The sequence below is a fragment of the Electrona antarctica genome (assembly GCF_951216825.1).
Source record: "Electrona antarctica genome assembly, chromosome: 11".
Taxonomy (NCBI): Eukaryota; Metazoa; Chordata; class Actinopteri; order Myctophiformes; family Myctophidae; genus Electrona; species Electrona antarctica.
In genome coordinates, this window is record NC_136792.1 from 25,460,276 (window position 1) to 25,477,922 (window position 17,647).

The 17,647-nt window shown below is 44.2% G+C and overlaps 1 protein-coding gene across 1 annotated transcript in view; it reads left to right on the forward strand.

The window, feature by feature from the left end:
* The window catches only part of fndc3a (fibronectin type III domain containing 3A), a 94,286-nt gene that overhangs the window by 47,047 nt on the left and 29,592 nt on the right, over positions 1-17,647 (forward strand). The window contains exons 4-13 of the mRNA XM_079513617.1: positions 4,203-4,279; positions 4,728-4,959; positions 6,344-6,661; positions 6,811-6,869; positions 11,164-11,330; positions 12,965-13,024; positions 13,538-13,676; positions 15,380-15,433; positions 15,543-15,667; positions 16,043-16,217. Of these exons, the coding sequence (XP_079369743.1) occupies positions 4,203-4,279; positions 4,728-4,959; positions 6,344-6,661; positions 6,811-6,869; positions 11,164-11,330; positions 12,965-13,024; positions 13,538-13,676; positions 15,380-15,433; positions 15,543-15,667; positions 16,043-16,217 (1,406 nt within the window). The remainder of the gene's footprint in view (positions 1-4,202; positions 4,280-4,727; positions 4,960-6,343; positions 6,662-6,810; positions 6,870-11,163; positions 11,331-12,964; positions 13,025-13,537; positions 13,677-15,379; positions 15,434-15,542; positions 15,668-16,042; positions 16,218-17,647) is intronic.

Consider the following 17,647-nt stretch of genomic DNA (forward strand, 5'->3'; position numbering starts at 1 on the left):
TGAGTGTTTTATGTCAGGACATGATGTGGCTCGCTGTCTGTCTGCGGTTCCTGATAAGTACCATCAAAGTTGAAGAGAAGAACACATGTTCCTTCCACAACATGCATTTCTATTTTAGGCATTCAGATGATGCACTTTATACAGAGACACTTAACCACAAGTGCTATACCACAGAATCAGTGTTGGTTCTAGGGCTGGGCTAAGTGTGACTTCTAATCAATATCACGGTTATTTCAAACTTTGCCTTTGCACCTCCCTGAGTACTTGTAGATTGGCTACATTTGTGAACATGCAATATGACAAAGTATAAAATTGGGCATTGATTTATGAAAAACAGTTGCAATAAAAAGATGAAATATGTAGAGTCCATATTTCACAAGGGTTATGCCTAACAGCACTGATATTATTCACTTTGGTAATCACATGAAAAGTGAACAAGACACAGGCATCTAAAATTGCCACACATTCGCTCAACACGTCCGAGTTCCATTCGGGCGCTCATATAATCTCCTACCAGTGCTGAAACTGGCTGTGCTAGGACTGGGTTAATTTTTTTTCAAGTCCGTTTTCAAGTCCGTTTCCGTCCGTAGGACGTGTCCACACGTCATAGGGGTCCCAAACGACGCGTCCATAGGACGTCTGTAGACGTAGGGTTTCAGAGTAAAAGCGGCCATGTCTTTCCGGCAGCCCAGAGCTCCTATTTTGAAGGAATCCCGGCACCGATTGTGTTAATGGGTTAAACCAGTGGTTTTCAACCAGTGGTCCGGGGACCACCAGTGGTCCTTTAGGGGCATCCAGGTGGTCCCCAGCTAAATGATGAAAAGTTTGTAACCAAATGGACCCTTACAGATCTGTAACTCTTGAGAGTGTAAAATGAAACCAAATGGACCCTTACAGGTCCATTTGGTTTCATTTCATGATCTCAAGAGTTAAATTATTGTTAAACATTGCATTTATTAATTTACAAGAAGGCACACAATTAGAGAATTTAGATTTATTTAATTTTTTTATCAACGTTTGCCTGTTCTCCTAATCGTACCAAATCAATACTGTATGGAATTGTGGACAAAATCATATTCAACGACAACAAAATTGTCGTTGAATATGGGTTTGAGAGGCTAAATCTCATCAAATGGTGGTCCGTGGCTCCAATGGCGAATAAATAATGGGCCTTGATATGACAAAGGTTGAAAACCAATTTTATACTGTATGTGTTAACAGTGAGGTTGTCATCACACCGAAATGTAATAATAACCATTAGCAGAATAGTCTCATCTTAGCGAGAGGGAGATAAGCAACAATATCATTCATCATCCTGTTCTGGATGGCTTGGCCATCTAAAGCAAAACAGGGCTGTTCTGAGTAATCGCACAGCAATCAAATTCACAATATTGACTGTGGGGTCTTCAAAGTAAAATACCCTGCAACTTCCCTGCCGGCAGGGAAGTTGCGGCGCCGGAGTCGATGGTGGCAGTCAATGAGTTGTTCCTCTAATTGAGGATTCTGCAGGTGTGTATTCTGTGTAAGCCCTCTCCGCTTCAGAGAGGAGTCGTTTTGTTTTAAAGGTCGCTTGATAGCAAATGCCTTCCAGGAACTGACATTCACATAGGGCTTGTTCCAGGTCAGTTAAAATGTGTTTTCCGAATAGTTGCGTATACCCTGGTTCCTGGTTCCATGATGTCTGGAGTTTTGAGAACACGAACAGTGTTATCATCATCCTTAGTTTGGTTGTATGTCCGCTCTGTGCTGAGGTGCATTTCCACGATCGCTTGTTGCACGTTTCTGTTCCACCTCTGGAAGGTGGAGCCTGGATGTCTCTTGTGAGAGTGGAGAGCTGGAAGGGGAGGGCAAAGTCTCCCGTTGCAACAGAGGCCAGTGTGTGCCTTTGTAGGCCCACACTCACTGATTAGCCACCCCTCTGCTCCTCTGTTTCTAAGTGTACGTTCACTCAGCATGAAGGAAAGCCCTCAGTCTACCGGAGAAGCCGGAGGTCAGTTTGAGCGCCTCTCCCTTGTCTTATTAATCTGGACGTCGGGCCTCCGGTGTTTCTCTCCCCGGAGGTTTTTTGGGAAGAAGAGGAACGTGTGAATGTGCGAGCTTGCCAAAGGCCTCCCTCTCTCCCAGGCTTTGTGCTGAGCTGTCACTTCTCTGAGGCTGAGCTAAGCTGCCGCGCTGGCTCCCCTCTCTGCAACAGAGGAACTTTGTTGTTTATCAGCACTTTTGTAAAGTTGTCTTCTCGTTGTGTTTGCCAGGAGTTTTTTTTTCCTTTTCTTTAAAGGGATAAGGGGGTTTCTAGTGCAGCTCTTTCCCCTCGCAGGTATTTTCGGAATGGAGTTGTTTGGGGCATGGGGCAGAAAGCGCACAGTATATCGGAGGGGTATTGTGGTACCGTATTGGTAAGGTTGGCACAGAGAGATTTTGCCTGCTGCCTTTTAAACATCTGTTCATCTGCACACCAGGCCTTTAACTAGTCAAGCAAACTTGACTATCCCTATCATTTGGTTATATTTTGGCATCACATTTATCAAGTCCATTTGCATTTGTGGTTTGCTCTGTGTCACTGCTCCACATTAAAATGTCAACATATGCAAGCGTAGCCTGGGAAGCATTCCTTTTCGGGTTTTCGGAGGAAAGCCTGGTCTGTGTTACTAAATTGATCCGGTCGGGAGCTGATGATGTCGTTACGTCATGTTGTAGTCATTAGGCCGGAACCCTCTAAACCAGAGCATCCTTTCCCTCAAATCGGAAGATTAATACACAATAAAAGCCTTGATGCTGCGTAGTGCGAGTCACACTTTTATTGGGAAGGTTTTCTTCTTCCGGTTTGAGGGAAAGGATGTTCTGGTTTAGAGGGTTCCGGCCTGATGACTACAAAACAATGTATACAACATGACGTAACGATATCATCCGCTCCCGACCAGATCGATTTAGTAACACAGACCAGGCTTTCTTCCGAAGTTGAAAGCCTTGTGACGTGGGGTTAGTGCAAGCGTATCCTACGTGTGCTGCATGCATGTTGTTCTGGGGTGCATGTTATTCTGCTTAAAGGAGATATAGACAAGTTCCAATGTCTGTACACAGAAGTCAGTGATGTTTCCAAACAGAATTCAAAACTAGCTCCCCCACGTCATTGATGTAACCAGGAGATTTGGTGGGGGGCCCGACGTTCTGTGACTTCTGTCGGATCCTCTGAGTTCTCCCCCGGTGGAATCTGTTTGTGTGAGAACTGAGGGGTGCTTGCTGCTTTCACACCACCCAGACCAGGCGCTACATAGCGAGTCTCATATGGTTCAGATGTTAAAATATCCAATTTTTAACATCTAAACAACTACATACAACTACGCAACCCGTTGAGCCTGCACAGTGTATGAGTATAGTATTACCATGTGAAGTTTCTTATACTTGCAGACACTCAGAGGCAAATATTGTATTCTTACTCCACTACTTATTTGAAAACTTTTGTTACTAGTTACTTTGTAGATTTTGATTATTATTACAAAACATACATTAAACGACCACTTCACCACTTTTTCAACCAGATCTTATTTTAATGATGTTTGGGAGACAAACACTTTCCATTTGTCGGCCCTTTGACAATTGACGATATTCAGACCACAGCCATCTTGCCAGCAAGGTGCTAACTAGGTGCAACTTCCCCTAGACAGCCCATTCATCCAAACAGAAAAGTCCTATCTTATTGTATTAAACAACGTCAAACTCACCAACATTGCAGCTGTACGGAAAGCTTGAATTATCCAGTTTTTCTTTCATAAAAATCCACTGTAGACATGTTATGTCTGTTCCTGTAAAGAAATTCCTTGCAGATTATTTTCTTTTCCAAGTATTGGAGTTTGGAAGCACTCGTTTTTAGTAAAGCAACCTCCTGCAATATGTGCAAATTCTAAACGGTGATACGCAGGGCTGTTGAGTGATATCCAACGAGCACTCCCAAACTGAATATCGTCAATAGCCGATCTACAAGCTCACAATGCGTCACGATGCAATGCATTGTGAGCTTGTACCAATACCTTTGTACTTTTACTCAAGTACATTTTTAATTCTGGACTTTCACTTGTATTTCTACATTGCAGACAGTATTGATACTTTTACTTGACTAAAACATTTGAGTACTTCCCCCCCCCCCCACCACTGCAGATATCCATGGACTAACGAGACATTGTGGTTGTGTTTCTCTTCTCCAGGTCCTGCTCAGGTTCCCATGATGTCTCCCAATGGTTCAGTGCCTCCCATCTATGTGCCTCCTGGATACATCTCACAGGCACGTCCCCCCCACACATTCAACCTGTTTGTCACGTATCTGCCCTGCTGTGCACTTTCACTTTAAAAGAGATATTTCTCGTAAAAAAAAATGGGGTCATTTTGTCGTCTACTCAGGCTTTTTGGACCATCCCGGACCATTTTTAATTTGCTAATGCTGAGTCATGTTTTTATTTCATAAAAGCAAAGGTTAAAGCCTCAATCTGCGATTTTCCTCAACTGGTTGTGGCTGTACTGTACGTAGAACATCAGGAACATACTGTAGGTTTAGATTAGAACGATAATACCTAATCATCATAATTATACATATTGTGCCAATTGTTTAGGAAACAGAATGCTGATTTTGACCTGACAAAATGTTTCAGTCATGAGATTGCATTGAGCCTCATTCCAAAGGCTTGCTAATGTCCCACCCCACCCCCCACCCCCCATGCCTTTCCCACCGGCAGGTCTTAGAGGAGAATGGAGTTCGCCGGGTTCTGGTCCTACCTCAGCAGCCGGAGTTCCACCCGGGCGGCCACTCGCCTCTGCACCACCCGCCACCCCACGCCCACCTGCCTGCCTTCATCCCACACCCTGCCATGATGCCCCCGCCGCCCCACCTGTACACGGGCATGGCGGGCGACATGGGCTCCCAGTACATCTCCCAGTACCACCCGGCTCACATCTACTCAGAGCAGAGTGAGTGGTCTCTCTCTGTTGCTCTCTCCATCTCTCTCTATCTCTCTCTATCTCTCCCTCTCTCTTTCTCTCTATCTCTCTCCCTCTCTCTATCGCTCTCTCTCTCCAACTCTCTCCAACTCTCTCCCTCTCTCTGTCTCTATCTCTCTCTCTCTCTCTCCAACTCTCTCCCTCTCTCTGTCTCTATCTCTCTCCCTCTCTCTATCTCTCTCCCCCTCTCTCTCTCTCTCCTCTCTCTCTCTCTCTCTCTCTCTCTCTCTCTCTCTCTCTCTCTGGCCCTCATTTATCAATGGAGTGTAAATTCTGCCTTAAATTCGAGCATGGGTTTTGGTGTGCGCTCACGTTGGCACGGCATTTATGAGTTGAAGTGATAGTAAATAGCTGATCCTTGCGTAATTTCGGTCGTAGCGTTGATAAATGTGACGGCTGAAATCAATCTGACACGGCCTATGAAATCAAGCCTCGCCCTCGTTTTTGCGACATGAACAACTGCAATACAACCAAACAATGTCTCTCCATGTTATGAAAATATTCCAGCACAGGCAGTGCAAATCCTCGCTCATGCAAAACACTGTTTAAATGGCTTAAGCATCTACAGTAACTTGCAACATTGTTTTTAATTGCGTGATTCTGCTTGTACAGTTGGAAATATACCAATTTCATATTGCACATCGTCGATGTATGCCTTTACAAAAACAAATTTCACATGTAGGCTATAGGAGTGAATACATAACTTTAGATACTGTACCTGTCAGCAGTTCAGACAATGTTCCTCCGCTTGTCTACGACAGAAAAACAGGTGCAGACAAAGTCAACGACACCTGGCGTGAAGTTTGGCGTGGCGTATGTCCAAGTTCAAAGTCATGCTGGAATGATAAATGCCGAAAATTGCGGTGATTCCGGCTTACGCCCATTTTTGGGCGTATACCGCGTTGATAAATGAGGGCCTCTGTCTCTATCTCTCTCCCTCTCTATCTCTCACACATATCAACAATGACGTATCCAGGCTCAAGACTGCATATCACAGTGGTGAGAAGTATATATTGAAAAATGTTTTTATTTAAAGGATAGCCCCTTGTGATTCATCAAATCGTTTTAGAGGGGGTCCTCGAAGTACTCTGATTTTGTTATTTTTTGAGGGGCGCTAGCCCCTCCTATGCCCAGCTTTGCGTGTGAATTTTTAGCAATTATTTGATTGGCTGATCACCCCATAGCAATGATTTGATTGGCTGAGCAGTACATATTGAGGATAAAAATTGAAGATGCCAATTGTGATTGGCCGGAATGACAGAAAAGTGAGGAAGCCAATTGTGATTGGCCGGAATGTGGTGATGTATTCAAATCAAATCAAATCAAGCGCCCCTCACTTTTTTTACTCCCGCAGTCTCGGCAGATTCCCACGGCCAACATGGCCGCCCGCCACCGTTCGTCCACCGGGACGACCGGGCGAGCAAAACCTACGAGCGTCTGCAGAAGAAGCTGAAAGAGAGACAGGGAGGGAGTGGGGGAGGTGTTGGAGGAGGCGGAGGGGGGCAGATGAAGGACAGCCCCCCTTCCTCGCCACAGAAGACACGCGGCAGCCCCACCACCACGGCGGACATCCACAATGGGGTGGGAAAAGGACCGGAGGGCGAGCATGGAGGGCAGGCCGCCACTGGCTCCGACAAGCAGGCCAGTAGGGGCAAGAACGGCGAGTCGGAAGGTAAGGAAGGAGAGCGATGAGTCATAGTAATAATGATATACAAACCGATATTTAGAAGCACACAGAACCAATATGTTTTAGTTAGTGTGGAACGAGGAGTCTCTGGCTCTATTTGAAAGTCATTTCAGTGTTTTGTCATGTGTTTTCAGTGCTTGATGAGGAAGCCCAGTCTCTACAAGCGCTACTGAGTACCATCCCTAAACCAGTGGTTAGTATTCCTACCCACCGTTTGCATCATATCTATCCCATAACATTTGATATTAATCACATCTTTACAATTTAGGCAGAGTGGCCTGGTGGGGGGGGTGAAGCTTGTTAACTTTTTCGCTGCCATCTACGTTCATAAACATAGCTAGGCTAACTGTACCTACTGGTGTTATCTACGCGTATGTTCGTAGACAACCATATACTCCACAAGCTGAAAGGTCACAGCTTTGGACATACAGTATGAGGTTTCCACCCGACAGAGACGATATGCACATATGATGATCACTAGAGGTGGAAAATAAAATCGATTCATAGATTAATCACAATGCGGACATGGACGATTATTAATCGATTCGCAAATGTAAAAAAAAAAGTATGTTGGACAACTTTTAACGACGTGTTTTTGTTTTGTTTTTGGTTCTTTATGCTGTCCAGACCACCATCTGGATAGGTCCCCGTTTTCAATGTTAACTGAAAATTCTGGTCCAAAAATCACTTTTATGCTTTTTATTCTTTTCCCAGATTAAGTTTTGATAAAAACGACGATGTTCACAACTCATAACTAAAGCATCGCTGGGCGCGGTTACAAAGTGTACGTTTACGTGAAGGGACACAGACTGAAACAATGCTGGCAGTAGATGATTTAAAGAAAGCTACTTAATGTTTGTGTTTGTTTGCAGTGTAATAAAAGATAATGGAAGTAAATTAATCTGTTTTTATTATGGATCATTAGAAAGCACTTTGTCTGTTAGTCACACAGCGAGCTGCGAGGGGTTAATAAATCATGTATTGGAATTGAGATACATCCGTAATCAATTTATAATCAAATCGTAGCCCTCTGAATCGGAATCGAATTGTCAGGTACCTAGAGATTTCCTCCCTAATGATCACATGAGCTGTTCATCCAGCCATTCATCATTTAATGTAAAATATGCTAATGTATGTCATTAAGTATCCTATCAGCATCTCTGATGAATTCCTGCTGACGGCTCCAGTAGCTAATGATTCAAACCTGCTGACTGCAGTCCATGGGAGAATATCTATTCCCAAACATACCGCCAAACATCTGCATCTGCTAGTCTTTCAACGGGATGGTCATTATTTCCAAGTTCTCCACCCCTCTCTGTCATGTTATTTTGCAGCTAGATACAATGACTTTAATATAATGTATATATAGCTCCTTCTCCAAAAATTTGAATATCGTGCAAAAGTTCATTTTCTTCAGTAATATAATTCAAAAAGTGAAACTTTCATATATTCTCGATTCATTGCACAAAAAGTGAAACACTGGTATTTAAAACCATTTTTTTGTTGATTATAGCATACAGCTCATGAACATAAAAAATCCTAGAATATTAGAATATTAAACGACCACTAAAAAAATATTATTTACTACAGAAATGTTGACCATCTGAGAAGTATATTAATGTATGCAGTCAAAGTCTGGGCTACTTTTGAACAAATTATTTCATCAGTGGGGCATGGCATGGAGGTTATCAGCCTGTGGCACTGTTGAGGTGTTATGGAAGCACAGGTTTGCTTTTATAACAGCCGTAAGATCATTTGTATTGTTTTTCTCACACCTTCCTCTTCAATCCAACCTCTGTGGGGTTCAGGTCAGGCCAGTTGGCTGGTCAGTTAGGCACAGTAATACCATGGTCAGTACACCAATTACTAGTAGTTTTGGCATTGTGGGCAGGTGCCAAATGCTGCTGAAAAAGGAAATCTGCATCTCCATAAAGCTTGTCAACGTACAGAAGCACCATGTGCTCTAAAAGCTCCTGGTAGATGGCTGTGATACTTTTCAGATGGTCGACTTGTGGTCTCGTTTAATATTTTGAGATAGGATTTTCCATAAGCCATAAAAAGATAATTTTTTTTAAATACTTCACTTTATGCGCAATGATTGAGAATACTTTTTGAATTATATTACAGAAGAAATATGATACTATCATTGCTAACTTTTTATACAGTGTATAAAACGTTATTCTGAGCACTCCACCCACGTGCATCGTTGTGTGTTAGCCCCATCCCAGTGAGATACTTTTCTCAGATAATAAATCATAATATATTAGTGGTTCACACAACCTTCTCTGGATCAGAGCCCACTTGAAAATCTCAAAGTGTTTGCGGCAGACACCTATGTGACCATTGTTGTTTTGTTTAGTGTTTTAAGATATTTTTGGGGCTTTTCTGCCTTTATTGATGTTATACAGTCAGTGGAGATAGACAAACAGGGAAAGACACGCAGCAAAGGTCGGTCACCGGGGTCGGGATTTGAACCTGCAACGCACTGTCAGGCTGCATTAGAGAATGGTATGCGCCTGTACCGCTAGTCCAGCTGTGTTGTTAAGTAGTCCGATGGGTGGGCTGTGTACATTCAGATTTTGTTTTTCTTTTTTAATTGGATCAGTGAAACTGAAGTTCCTAATTATCACAAAGAATGTTCATTAGAAAAACGTTTTTCTTTTCTTCATACTAATCTCAGGTCATACATAGAGCTAATGTTATTCTAGTTCAGTCTTCTGTGAATCGCCTTTGTCTGTTTTGTGTTTATGGAGCTGATTGCACAGCTGTGCTCGGAGCAATATAAGAGGTGTTCAATCTGTGAAGGCCAGTTGTAGATGTTCCCAGTTCAGCTAGTAGAAATGAAACTCCCTTCAGTCCCTTGACCTTATATAAGATGTGATTTGTATTTTGTACCACTCCTCACCCCCGCCAAGGTCCGTGGGCTCCTTGTAAAAGTACAAAAAACAAGTGTTTTTGAAAGGTTGTCGGGGAAATGGTGAAACATGAAACATGTCAAATGACATCGAAGGGTTGGCTTTCACGTCACATCACGATGGTGAAGCGGAGTTTGATGTGAACCTTTTGGAGTTGCAGAGGAGGTACTGGGCCCCTGGGACGGAGACGCGCACAACACACACTTGACCCGGTTGAGTTCAAATTGCTCCCGCAGCATGGAAGAGGCTATTTATAACACACACACACACACACACACACACCCCATCCCTCTGGAAGGTGTTTTCACTTGTTATGTTTTCACCACCCGATAACGATGTTGCCGTCTAAACGGATGGCACATCTGCTATTTTATTTAGCTGTTTTCTCTACAGACCATTGTCTTTTAACAGATATGCAGAAGTGTAGCTTTTCGACGGAAATCGCCGTTTTTAAGCCAAATGGGGCAACTCTGTGATTCATGCAAATCCGTTGAGAAATTTATTTTTGAGGGACGCCAGCCCCTCCTATACACAAGTTTAATGTTTGTCTTTAGTTCAATGTTTGTTTTGTAAACGCCATTGACAATGAAGGGAAAATTTACGTCATAATGTCCCTCATTACGTCATATTGTCTCTTTATTGTTAATGGCGTTTGATGTTTGTGTTGGCACAGTTTGTTTTACATCACCATTACCTAATCAACATGAGTTAGACTTTAATATATTAGCGCCCCTCACTTCACATGGGTGTGATTTTTGGTGTTGGGGCACCCGGATCAACTATAATGACATCATGCTGCCATAGAGTTATCCAGAGTGTGGAGTTAGCATGCCCACCATAGAGTAATACAAGGATAGAGACCGAACTGGAGCATTAGGTCCGGGATGACGATGCTGCAGTTCCACTTTTCGCCAGTAGGTAGTGGCAGCTTCAATGTTGGATAGCCTTACTGGGGGCTTGATGCACACAGAGCTGCACACACTTTGATAATTGTCAACAAACTGCAGCTGGGTGAGTGTGCGAGCAAAGTTAGTTTTGAAAAAAGTGTGGTGCTGGATGGACAGACGGACAACTGGTGTAAACCTGCCGTCGGTCCAGAAGCATGAGGTATAGACTATAGAGCTAAAGATCGAGAGCAATGTATATTGACCTGTCAAAACAGTATACATTTGTTTTATAAGCTGCTAATCGACTTATTTACTTAGTCATTCGACGGAGCCTAAAGCTTGATTGATGTAAATGGGTCTCTTTGCTGTTCAAGGCACGTCTAAATGAGCAGATCTACAAGCTCACCCTGTGTACTGTTGTGAGCTTGGAGATCTGCAATTTTCGACACACGACCCGTCGTACGACCTAAAATAAATGTCGGCTAAGAAGATTTTAGAAGACGACGACGTGCACAATCTTAGTATACTATTTCACACGTTATTGTAGGCTATTATTATTATTATTATTTTAAAACCTCTATACAGTATAGCATAATATAGCATTTTAGACGGGAATTCACGGTCAAATACATGTAATGTCATGAACGTGAGGCATTGAACTCACCCAGACACCTCTACTGCCTAGGTGTCGGACATCCAGGCCAGAGGGTTGTCGCTGAGTTGGAGCGCCCCCACCAGGCCAGAGAGCAAGGAAGGCTGCGCAGATGATGACGCCAGCCCCCCGGAAGCCTTCAGCTACGAGGTCTGCATCTCTGTCAGCGGAAAAGACGGGAAGTACAAGGGCACGTACAGGTGAGCGGGAGCCATCGAGCCTGAATCCATCCGATTAGTATTTTGTTGCACAATTCCGCTGTCTTGTAGGTTGGTTGTTTGCGGTGCACAACAGAGCCTACATTTGTGCTCTACTGCTAGCTGCTCTACAAGCTTACAATGCATTGTGAATTTGTGATCTTGTAGCTCAGTTTTTTTTCTCTCTAAATTTTGAGTAGCCAATTATTTTTTACCCCCCTTTCTGCCCAATTTAGTCGTTATGCCAATTTGTGTGTTGTCACTTCTGTTGTATCCTACTGACTCACCTGCCAGTGAGGAGCCCCCACCGGGAGGACACAGAGCCTTCGTCCTACTCCTCCCGCCCAACACATGCAATGCCAAATACCACCCTCACCGCCTGGCTTCCCTCCCCCGAACACGGGGATTCGAACCCACAACCTCGTTGGTGGTGGTCAGGGGCTTTATACTGCACCACCCGAGTGCCGTAGCTCAGTTTTATAAAAAATAAAATCAGAGTGGGGCAACGTCGTACATTAAGAGTCACAAGAGGCTGAACAGCAAGTAGCTGTACTCCACTGCTGAGTTTAGGGTTGCCAATCCACCGTGGTGCATCCGGCTTGGACGAGCGTCTAGATACAAACACGCCTTCCATGGGCTACGGTGTCGGTGGCGCCTGTTAGCGGGGAATGTTGCATGGGAGCAGTAGGACTCCCGGTGGGTGCTACTCGCTGGCAGGTGACTCGGTACCGCAGTCGCAAAAAGGGGTTAAGGTAATTGGTTACTCTAAATAAACAAAACGATGATCTGCCATGTTTGACTTAAGGTGGCCTTACACTAGCCGATAATCGGGCATTTTTTGACGCTCGGGGGGTGCCCGACTCAATCGATCTGCCTATGAGCTGGTGTTTAAATGGAATTAAACCACTATACATGTTGTAAATAATTTAATGTGACAACGGATTACCGCTGTGCCCTGAATTTCAAGCGGCCGATTAGGGAGATGTGTGACTGTTCATCTCCGCCTTAAACACTGCACGACATTTAAATGCCTGGCACTCACGTCTCAACCAGGCGTTGACTGTCCGGTTTTTGACGTGACCCCGATGGAGATTAATGTTCACTGTTGCTAGAGAGAGAGAGAGCATGGACCTGTGTTGTGTTGACAGCTGTTTGTTTTGACACGCCCCTTTGGTGACGGATCAGGTGCGAAACGGGACCGGCTGATTGACGCTCGCGACGCACCTATCCGACCAGTCAGTCGAGGCAACTTGACTCGCTTTCCAATTTGCCGGGCTGTAGGCATCACAATCGCCACCACTTTTCCCCAGGAAAAGTGTACACCTGAGAAGCTTAGCAGACTCAACGCAGACTCCCGCACACATTGTCTTTTTTTCTTTTTCGCAAGCCTTAAGGTGGTTGCACACCGGCCGCGTTTTTTGGAAAACCGATGGAGAAACGCCGCTAAAAATCTGAATTTGCATCCGATTCGCGCCCGGTGTGTGGAGACCTTTATAGTCTTATTACTGCCGGAGTTTCCCTTGAACAGTGGGTTCTCAACCTGGCTCTCGCAATGTCTGAGGATGAGTCATAGACCATGTTCCTTTTGGTAATCTAATTTATTTCTCTCTTTTGTTTGGTATTCTTTTCCTTTGCAGTGGAGAAGAACTAAGTGCAACATTAGAAGACCTTCGACCAGCAACAGACTATCACATCAGGTTGGCGTATATCCAAACGTTGATGTCAGGGTTCATACCGCTGATGCAAAGCCTTGACTTTTTTTGCGGGTGTCATTACAGGCAAACTATAGTAGTAAATAATAATAGCAAAAATAGCAGCTCTACAAGCTACTTTTGCTTTTTTTAAATTTGAATATACCTTGTATGCTTTTGTGTGACACTGTAGTGTGATCAAGGTTAATACAATGAATTAATGAATTAATATTTATAAGAGGTTTCTGCCCGACGGCAACAATGTCATTACTGTTGGGCAGAAACCTTGTATGTCCAAAACCATTACTTTCCACAAAATGGAGAAAAGAGTGTATTTAAATTATTTGTCATATCTGCGTGGTGAAATTCTTGATTACGAAGCCTAAAAGGCAAACGGAAATGTAATTTTATTCATATGTTCCAGTGTTCAATGACAAAAACACAATATTAATCGCCATGTAAAATGTCATAATCGTGACGGCCCTAACCACCAACGTGTGTGTCTCCTCCCCCCACCAGGGTCCTGGCCATGTGTAACTGTTTACAGGGGAGCCCCTCGGAGGCGGTGAGCTTCACTACACTTAGCTGTGAACCAGAAGCCCCCAACGCGCCGAGGAAGGCCAGTGGGAACAAGAGTACCCTGGTCCTCCAGTGGAAGGTACACAACATGCACGTTCAGCATTGTTCATCCTCTTCTAACCCAGGGGTTCCCAAACGTTTTTATACTACGAGTACGACCCCATATTCATTCATTATACTGCTGCTTTTGTGGTTGTTCTGTGTGTGTCCCTGTCATGAACTCACACAGACGCATACAGTACATTGGCTTCTGCCATTTACTGTTAATCAAAAAAACAACCCTGCCTACTGCAAGGGTATATTCAATGAACACTAATTGCATTCATCACAGTCCCCTTCATGACGTTTGCGACGACCTCACTTTGTATTACCCATTTCTTTAAAAAAAAAAGACAAAAAAAGAAAGTTTGCCAATGTGCAACGCACCTTCCCGCGAGCCCACTTTGGGTCATGACCCATAGTTGGAGAAATGCTGCTCTAACCCCTTTGTGTCAGCATTAGTCTTGCGTAGCCAGACAACTATTCCACAACCCTCGAATGCTATGCAGCGGTTCCCAAACCTTTTTGGCCATGCACCCCCTGTTACCTCCCGACCTAGCTGATGCACCCCCCCACATGGAAATATAAATTGCATAAACTATCTAGAGACATATATTTCCTTTTTATCCATATATATGCACATTATATGAACCTGAATATGGCATAATATATGCAGTATAGGCTATATGCTGCATTACTTGAGCTTGAGCTTCCGTTGCTCCAGACTGTATGACGGAAGCATTTAAAATGTGTGTGAGGCAACTATTAACTAAATTGTCCAAATACAGGATCACACTATTTTTTAAATGGGGTTAAAATGGTTCATTGTCTCCACCAGGCCGAAGGCATGGGGAGAGAGTATGTTTTGCACTCCGTCCGTGTGTGTGTCCGTCCGTGTGTCCGTGTGTGTGTGTGTCCTTCCGTCCGTCCGTTACCAGCTAATCTCCGGCACCGTTAACCCGGTCGATGCCACACTTTGCACACACACTCCCTGGATGCCAACGATGAACCTCTGCCCCACATTTTCCAGAACGGCCTGTTATAGCGCCACCATGAGGCAGCTTTTCACATGTTTTACGTAAAACTGCACCGATCTGCGTGAAACGTTGCATGCACACTCCCTAGAGGCCAAGGACAAACCGTTGACCTGCATTTTCCGCATCTGCCTTTTATAGCGCCACCAGGAGGCCGACTTTTGTAAAACACATTTTTTGATATTACTCCTCCAGATTCTGTCCAAAAATCTCACAAATCGTTACACACTATCTCTATGGTCATGTGCTCAAGTCGGATCTGTCCCATATTTCATATTCCATCCTAATTGGCTATAATTAGCTTTCACAGTTTGCAAGATTGCCCCGTTTTGAACAAAAGCCTCAAATCATGAACGCAGCATGCAATTTACGTGAAATCTTTCACACATTTTCTTACTAGGCTGAGGAATATATCCCACCCTTTTCACATTGGCCTGTTATAGCGCCACCAACAGGTTGATTTTTGCAAAACACATTTTTGGAACAAAATGCCTCAAAAACATGTTTATATTAATCCTAAACATTTTGCCAAACATCTCACACAGTCCTATCCTCCTGGTGGAGACCTGTGCCCAGAAGGGCACTTTTTCTAGTTAATAATGTTTTGTTTTGGTTTTTTTGGTCCTGGAGAGAAACCAAATTTGTATTTTGGGTCTCCAGATTAAAAAGTTTGGGAAACTCTGACTTGCTGTATATGTTATATCCACAGGCTCCATGTGACAACGGTTCCAAAATCCTGAACTATGTTCTTCAATGGGATGAGGTATAGTTTGCTTTTCTTTTCTTTTTTGTGTTTGTTTTTGTAGAGGAACTGTTATGGAGTTGAACTGCCTGTCCTGAACTAAAACACTATTTTCTGTCTCCCCCTGAAGGGCAAGGGCACAGAGGAGTACGAGCAGTGCTACTATGGAGCTCAGAAGCAGTACAGAGTCACCAAGCTCTCACCAGCCTCAAGATACTCCTTCCGTGTGGCGGCCAAAAACGACATCGGTGAAAGGTAAGACCATCTCCTCACTCTCCGTCGTTGCCGCTCCAACCGTAGTGTCCCCATTCTGGGATTTAGCCAAAAGAGCTCTGAAATTGTACTGTAGATCTGAGATTTTTGAGGGGCGCTAGCCCCTCCAACGTCTGGCTTTAGGAGCACTTTAAACTTGGGCTCTAAACATGGTACTTTATGAAAGAAAATGCGATCGTCCGTCACTCAACACAGCGTTTCTTTACTTCCGCTTTATGTCTCGTGACCCGTGGGCCTTCAAAATAAGGCTCTTCACTGAAAAAAACACTTGGCAGTGGCGGAAGAATTAATTAATGCCTGGCAGTGAATCTGTTTAACAATGGTTTAAATCAATCCAATGTCTTTCCCCTTACGCAGTGAGTTCAGCGAAGCGGTTGATGTGTTCACCTCGTGCAGCGTGCCGTCTCCACCCCTCCCTCCAGAGCTGGTGAAGGCGGGGGTGACGTGGCTGTGTGTTGCGTGGCAGCGGCCCACCGCCTCCCCCAAGGAGGACGAAGTCTACTATGTCCTGGAGATGGAGGAGGAAGACTCTGTAAGGAACACTCTGTTACATCCCACACCTTTTCAATGCTGTCAGTGTTGCCAAATTATACAAAGTATGTGGGTGTGAGAAACTAGGAACTCAGTGGTTCTCAACAGGGAGTCACCCCCAGCGGGGTACCTACAAAAGTTAAGTGACAATTTAATGACTTTTTATGACCTTTTTAATACCTTCCAGTTCAAATAGTATTATTTTGGGGGGTCACAGCCTGAAAGGGTTGAGGAGCAGTGGGGTGGAGGGTCTCGCCCATACTGCATAGTATACCGTTGCTGTCGGGCAGAAACCTTGTATCTCCATATTTCCCTTTTTTTCCTGAATCAATGCCTTATTTCTTCATGCTAAACCAAGGAAAATAGCTGATCTCTACAGTAGATTATTATTTTATGCTACATTTGAAACATTTTAAAAGTGAAAGTGTGTCTGGGTTTTATAAATATTGAATCAATGAAAAATATTAACAAGAGCTTGTGACTAAATAGAAACAACATTGGATCCATTGGAATTTTGAAATTTCCTGAAAAGTAACAGTTTTGAACATACAAGGTTTCCACCTGAGACCGATCAGCCCGTATACCTGGTCTGGCCGATATATCGGTCTGGCTCTACAGTAGACTATGAGGCCGATTATATCGCTCTAACTACTGTAGACTATAAGGCCTGGGGCATGTTAATTTGTAATTTTGTTCACTATTATTGTGTCTCAGCTGTCACTTGGCCCTATACCGTCTCAAGAACCACACCCTTTACCCATAAATATCCAGCTAGCACAGACAAACGGAATAAATGCCTTCTTCTTGGTCTGGCTTCGTGTGTCACATTAATTTGTTGATATCTATTATACATTTGAAAAGGTGTCCCCAAGCCCAAACCACGAAAAGAAAAAGTCACCAGCTACTACGTCACTGACACGCTGCAACACGCTGCAACACACACTGCAACAACACACTAACACGTCACACACTTACCCTCCGCGTCTTCCGTTCCCTATCTCCTCATGTCGCGCCGCACGGCCACACTCAACACCAACCGCGTACAAATTGTCATCGCACTGCCACTAAAGCCGGCTCCCGTCCACACTCGCAAACAATATCAATATCAATAACAAACACAAACACGCCACAAGCACCGACACCCCCGCCTAATTTGTTGCCACGTCTATGAAAACAAGCACAGAAAAAATGCCATTCAACACGCTACTTACACACACTACCACTCGCTTACAATACGCGGACCTGGCAACACTACATTCCCTCTCCCATTGGCTCAAAGCCCACCACGTGACCCACACAGGGATGGAGACGATTGCGTGATGCTTCTATGTACAGGATTCTATAGGTCACCACTTTTGCTGTGACACACACACGGCTTCCCCAGTGAGGGGTGGGAGAGGCTGGACAGCAGACGGCTGGACTTTGAATTTC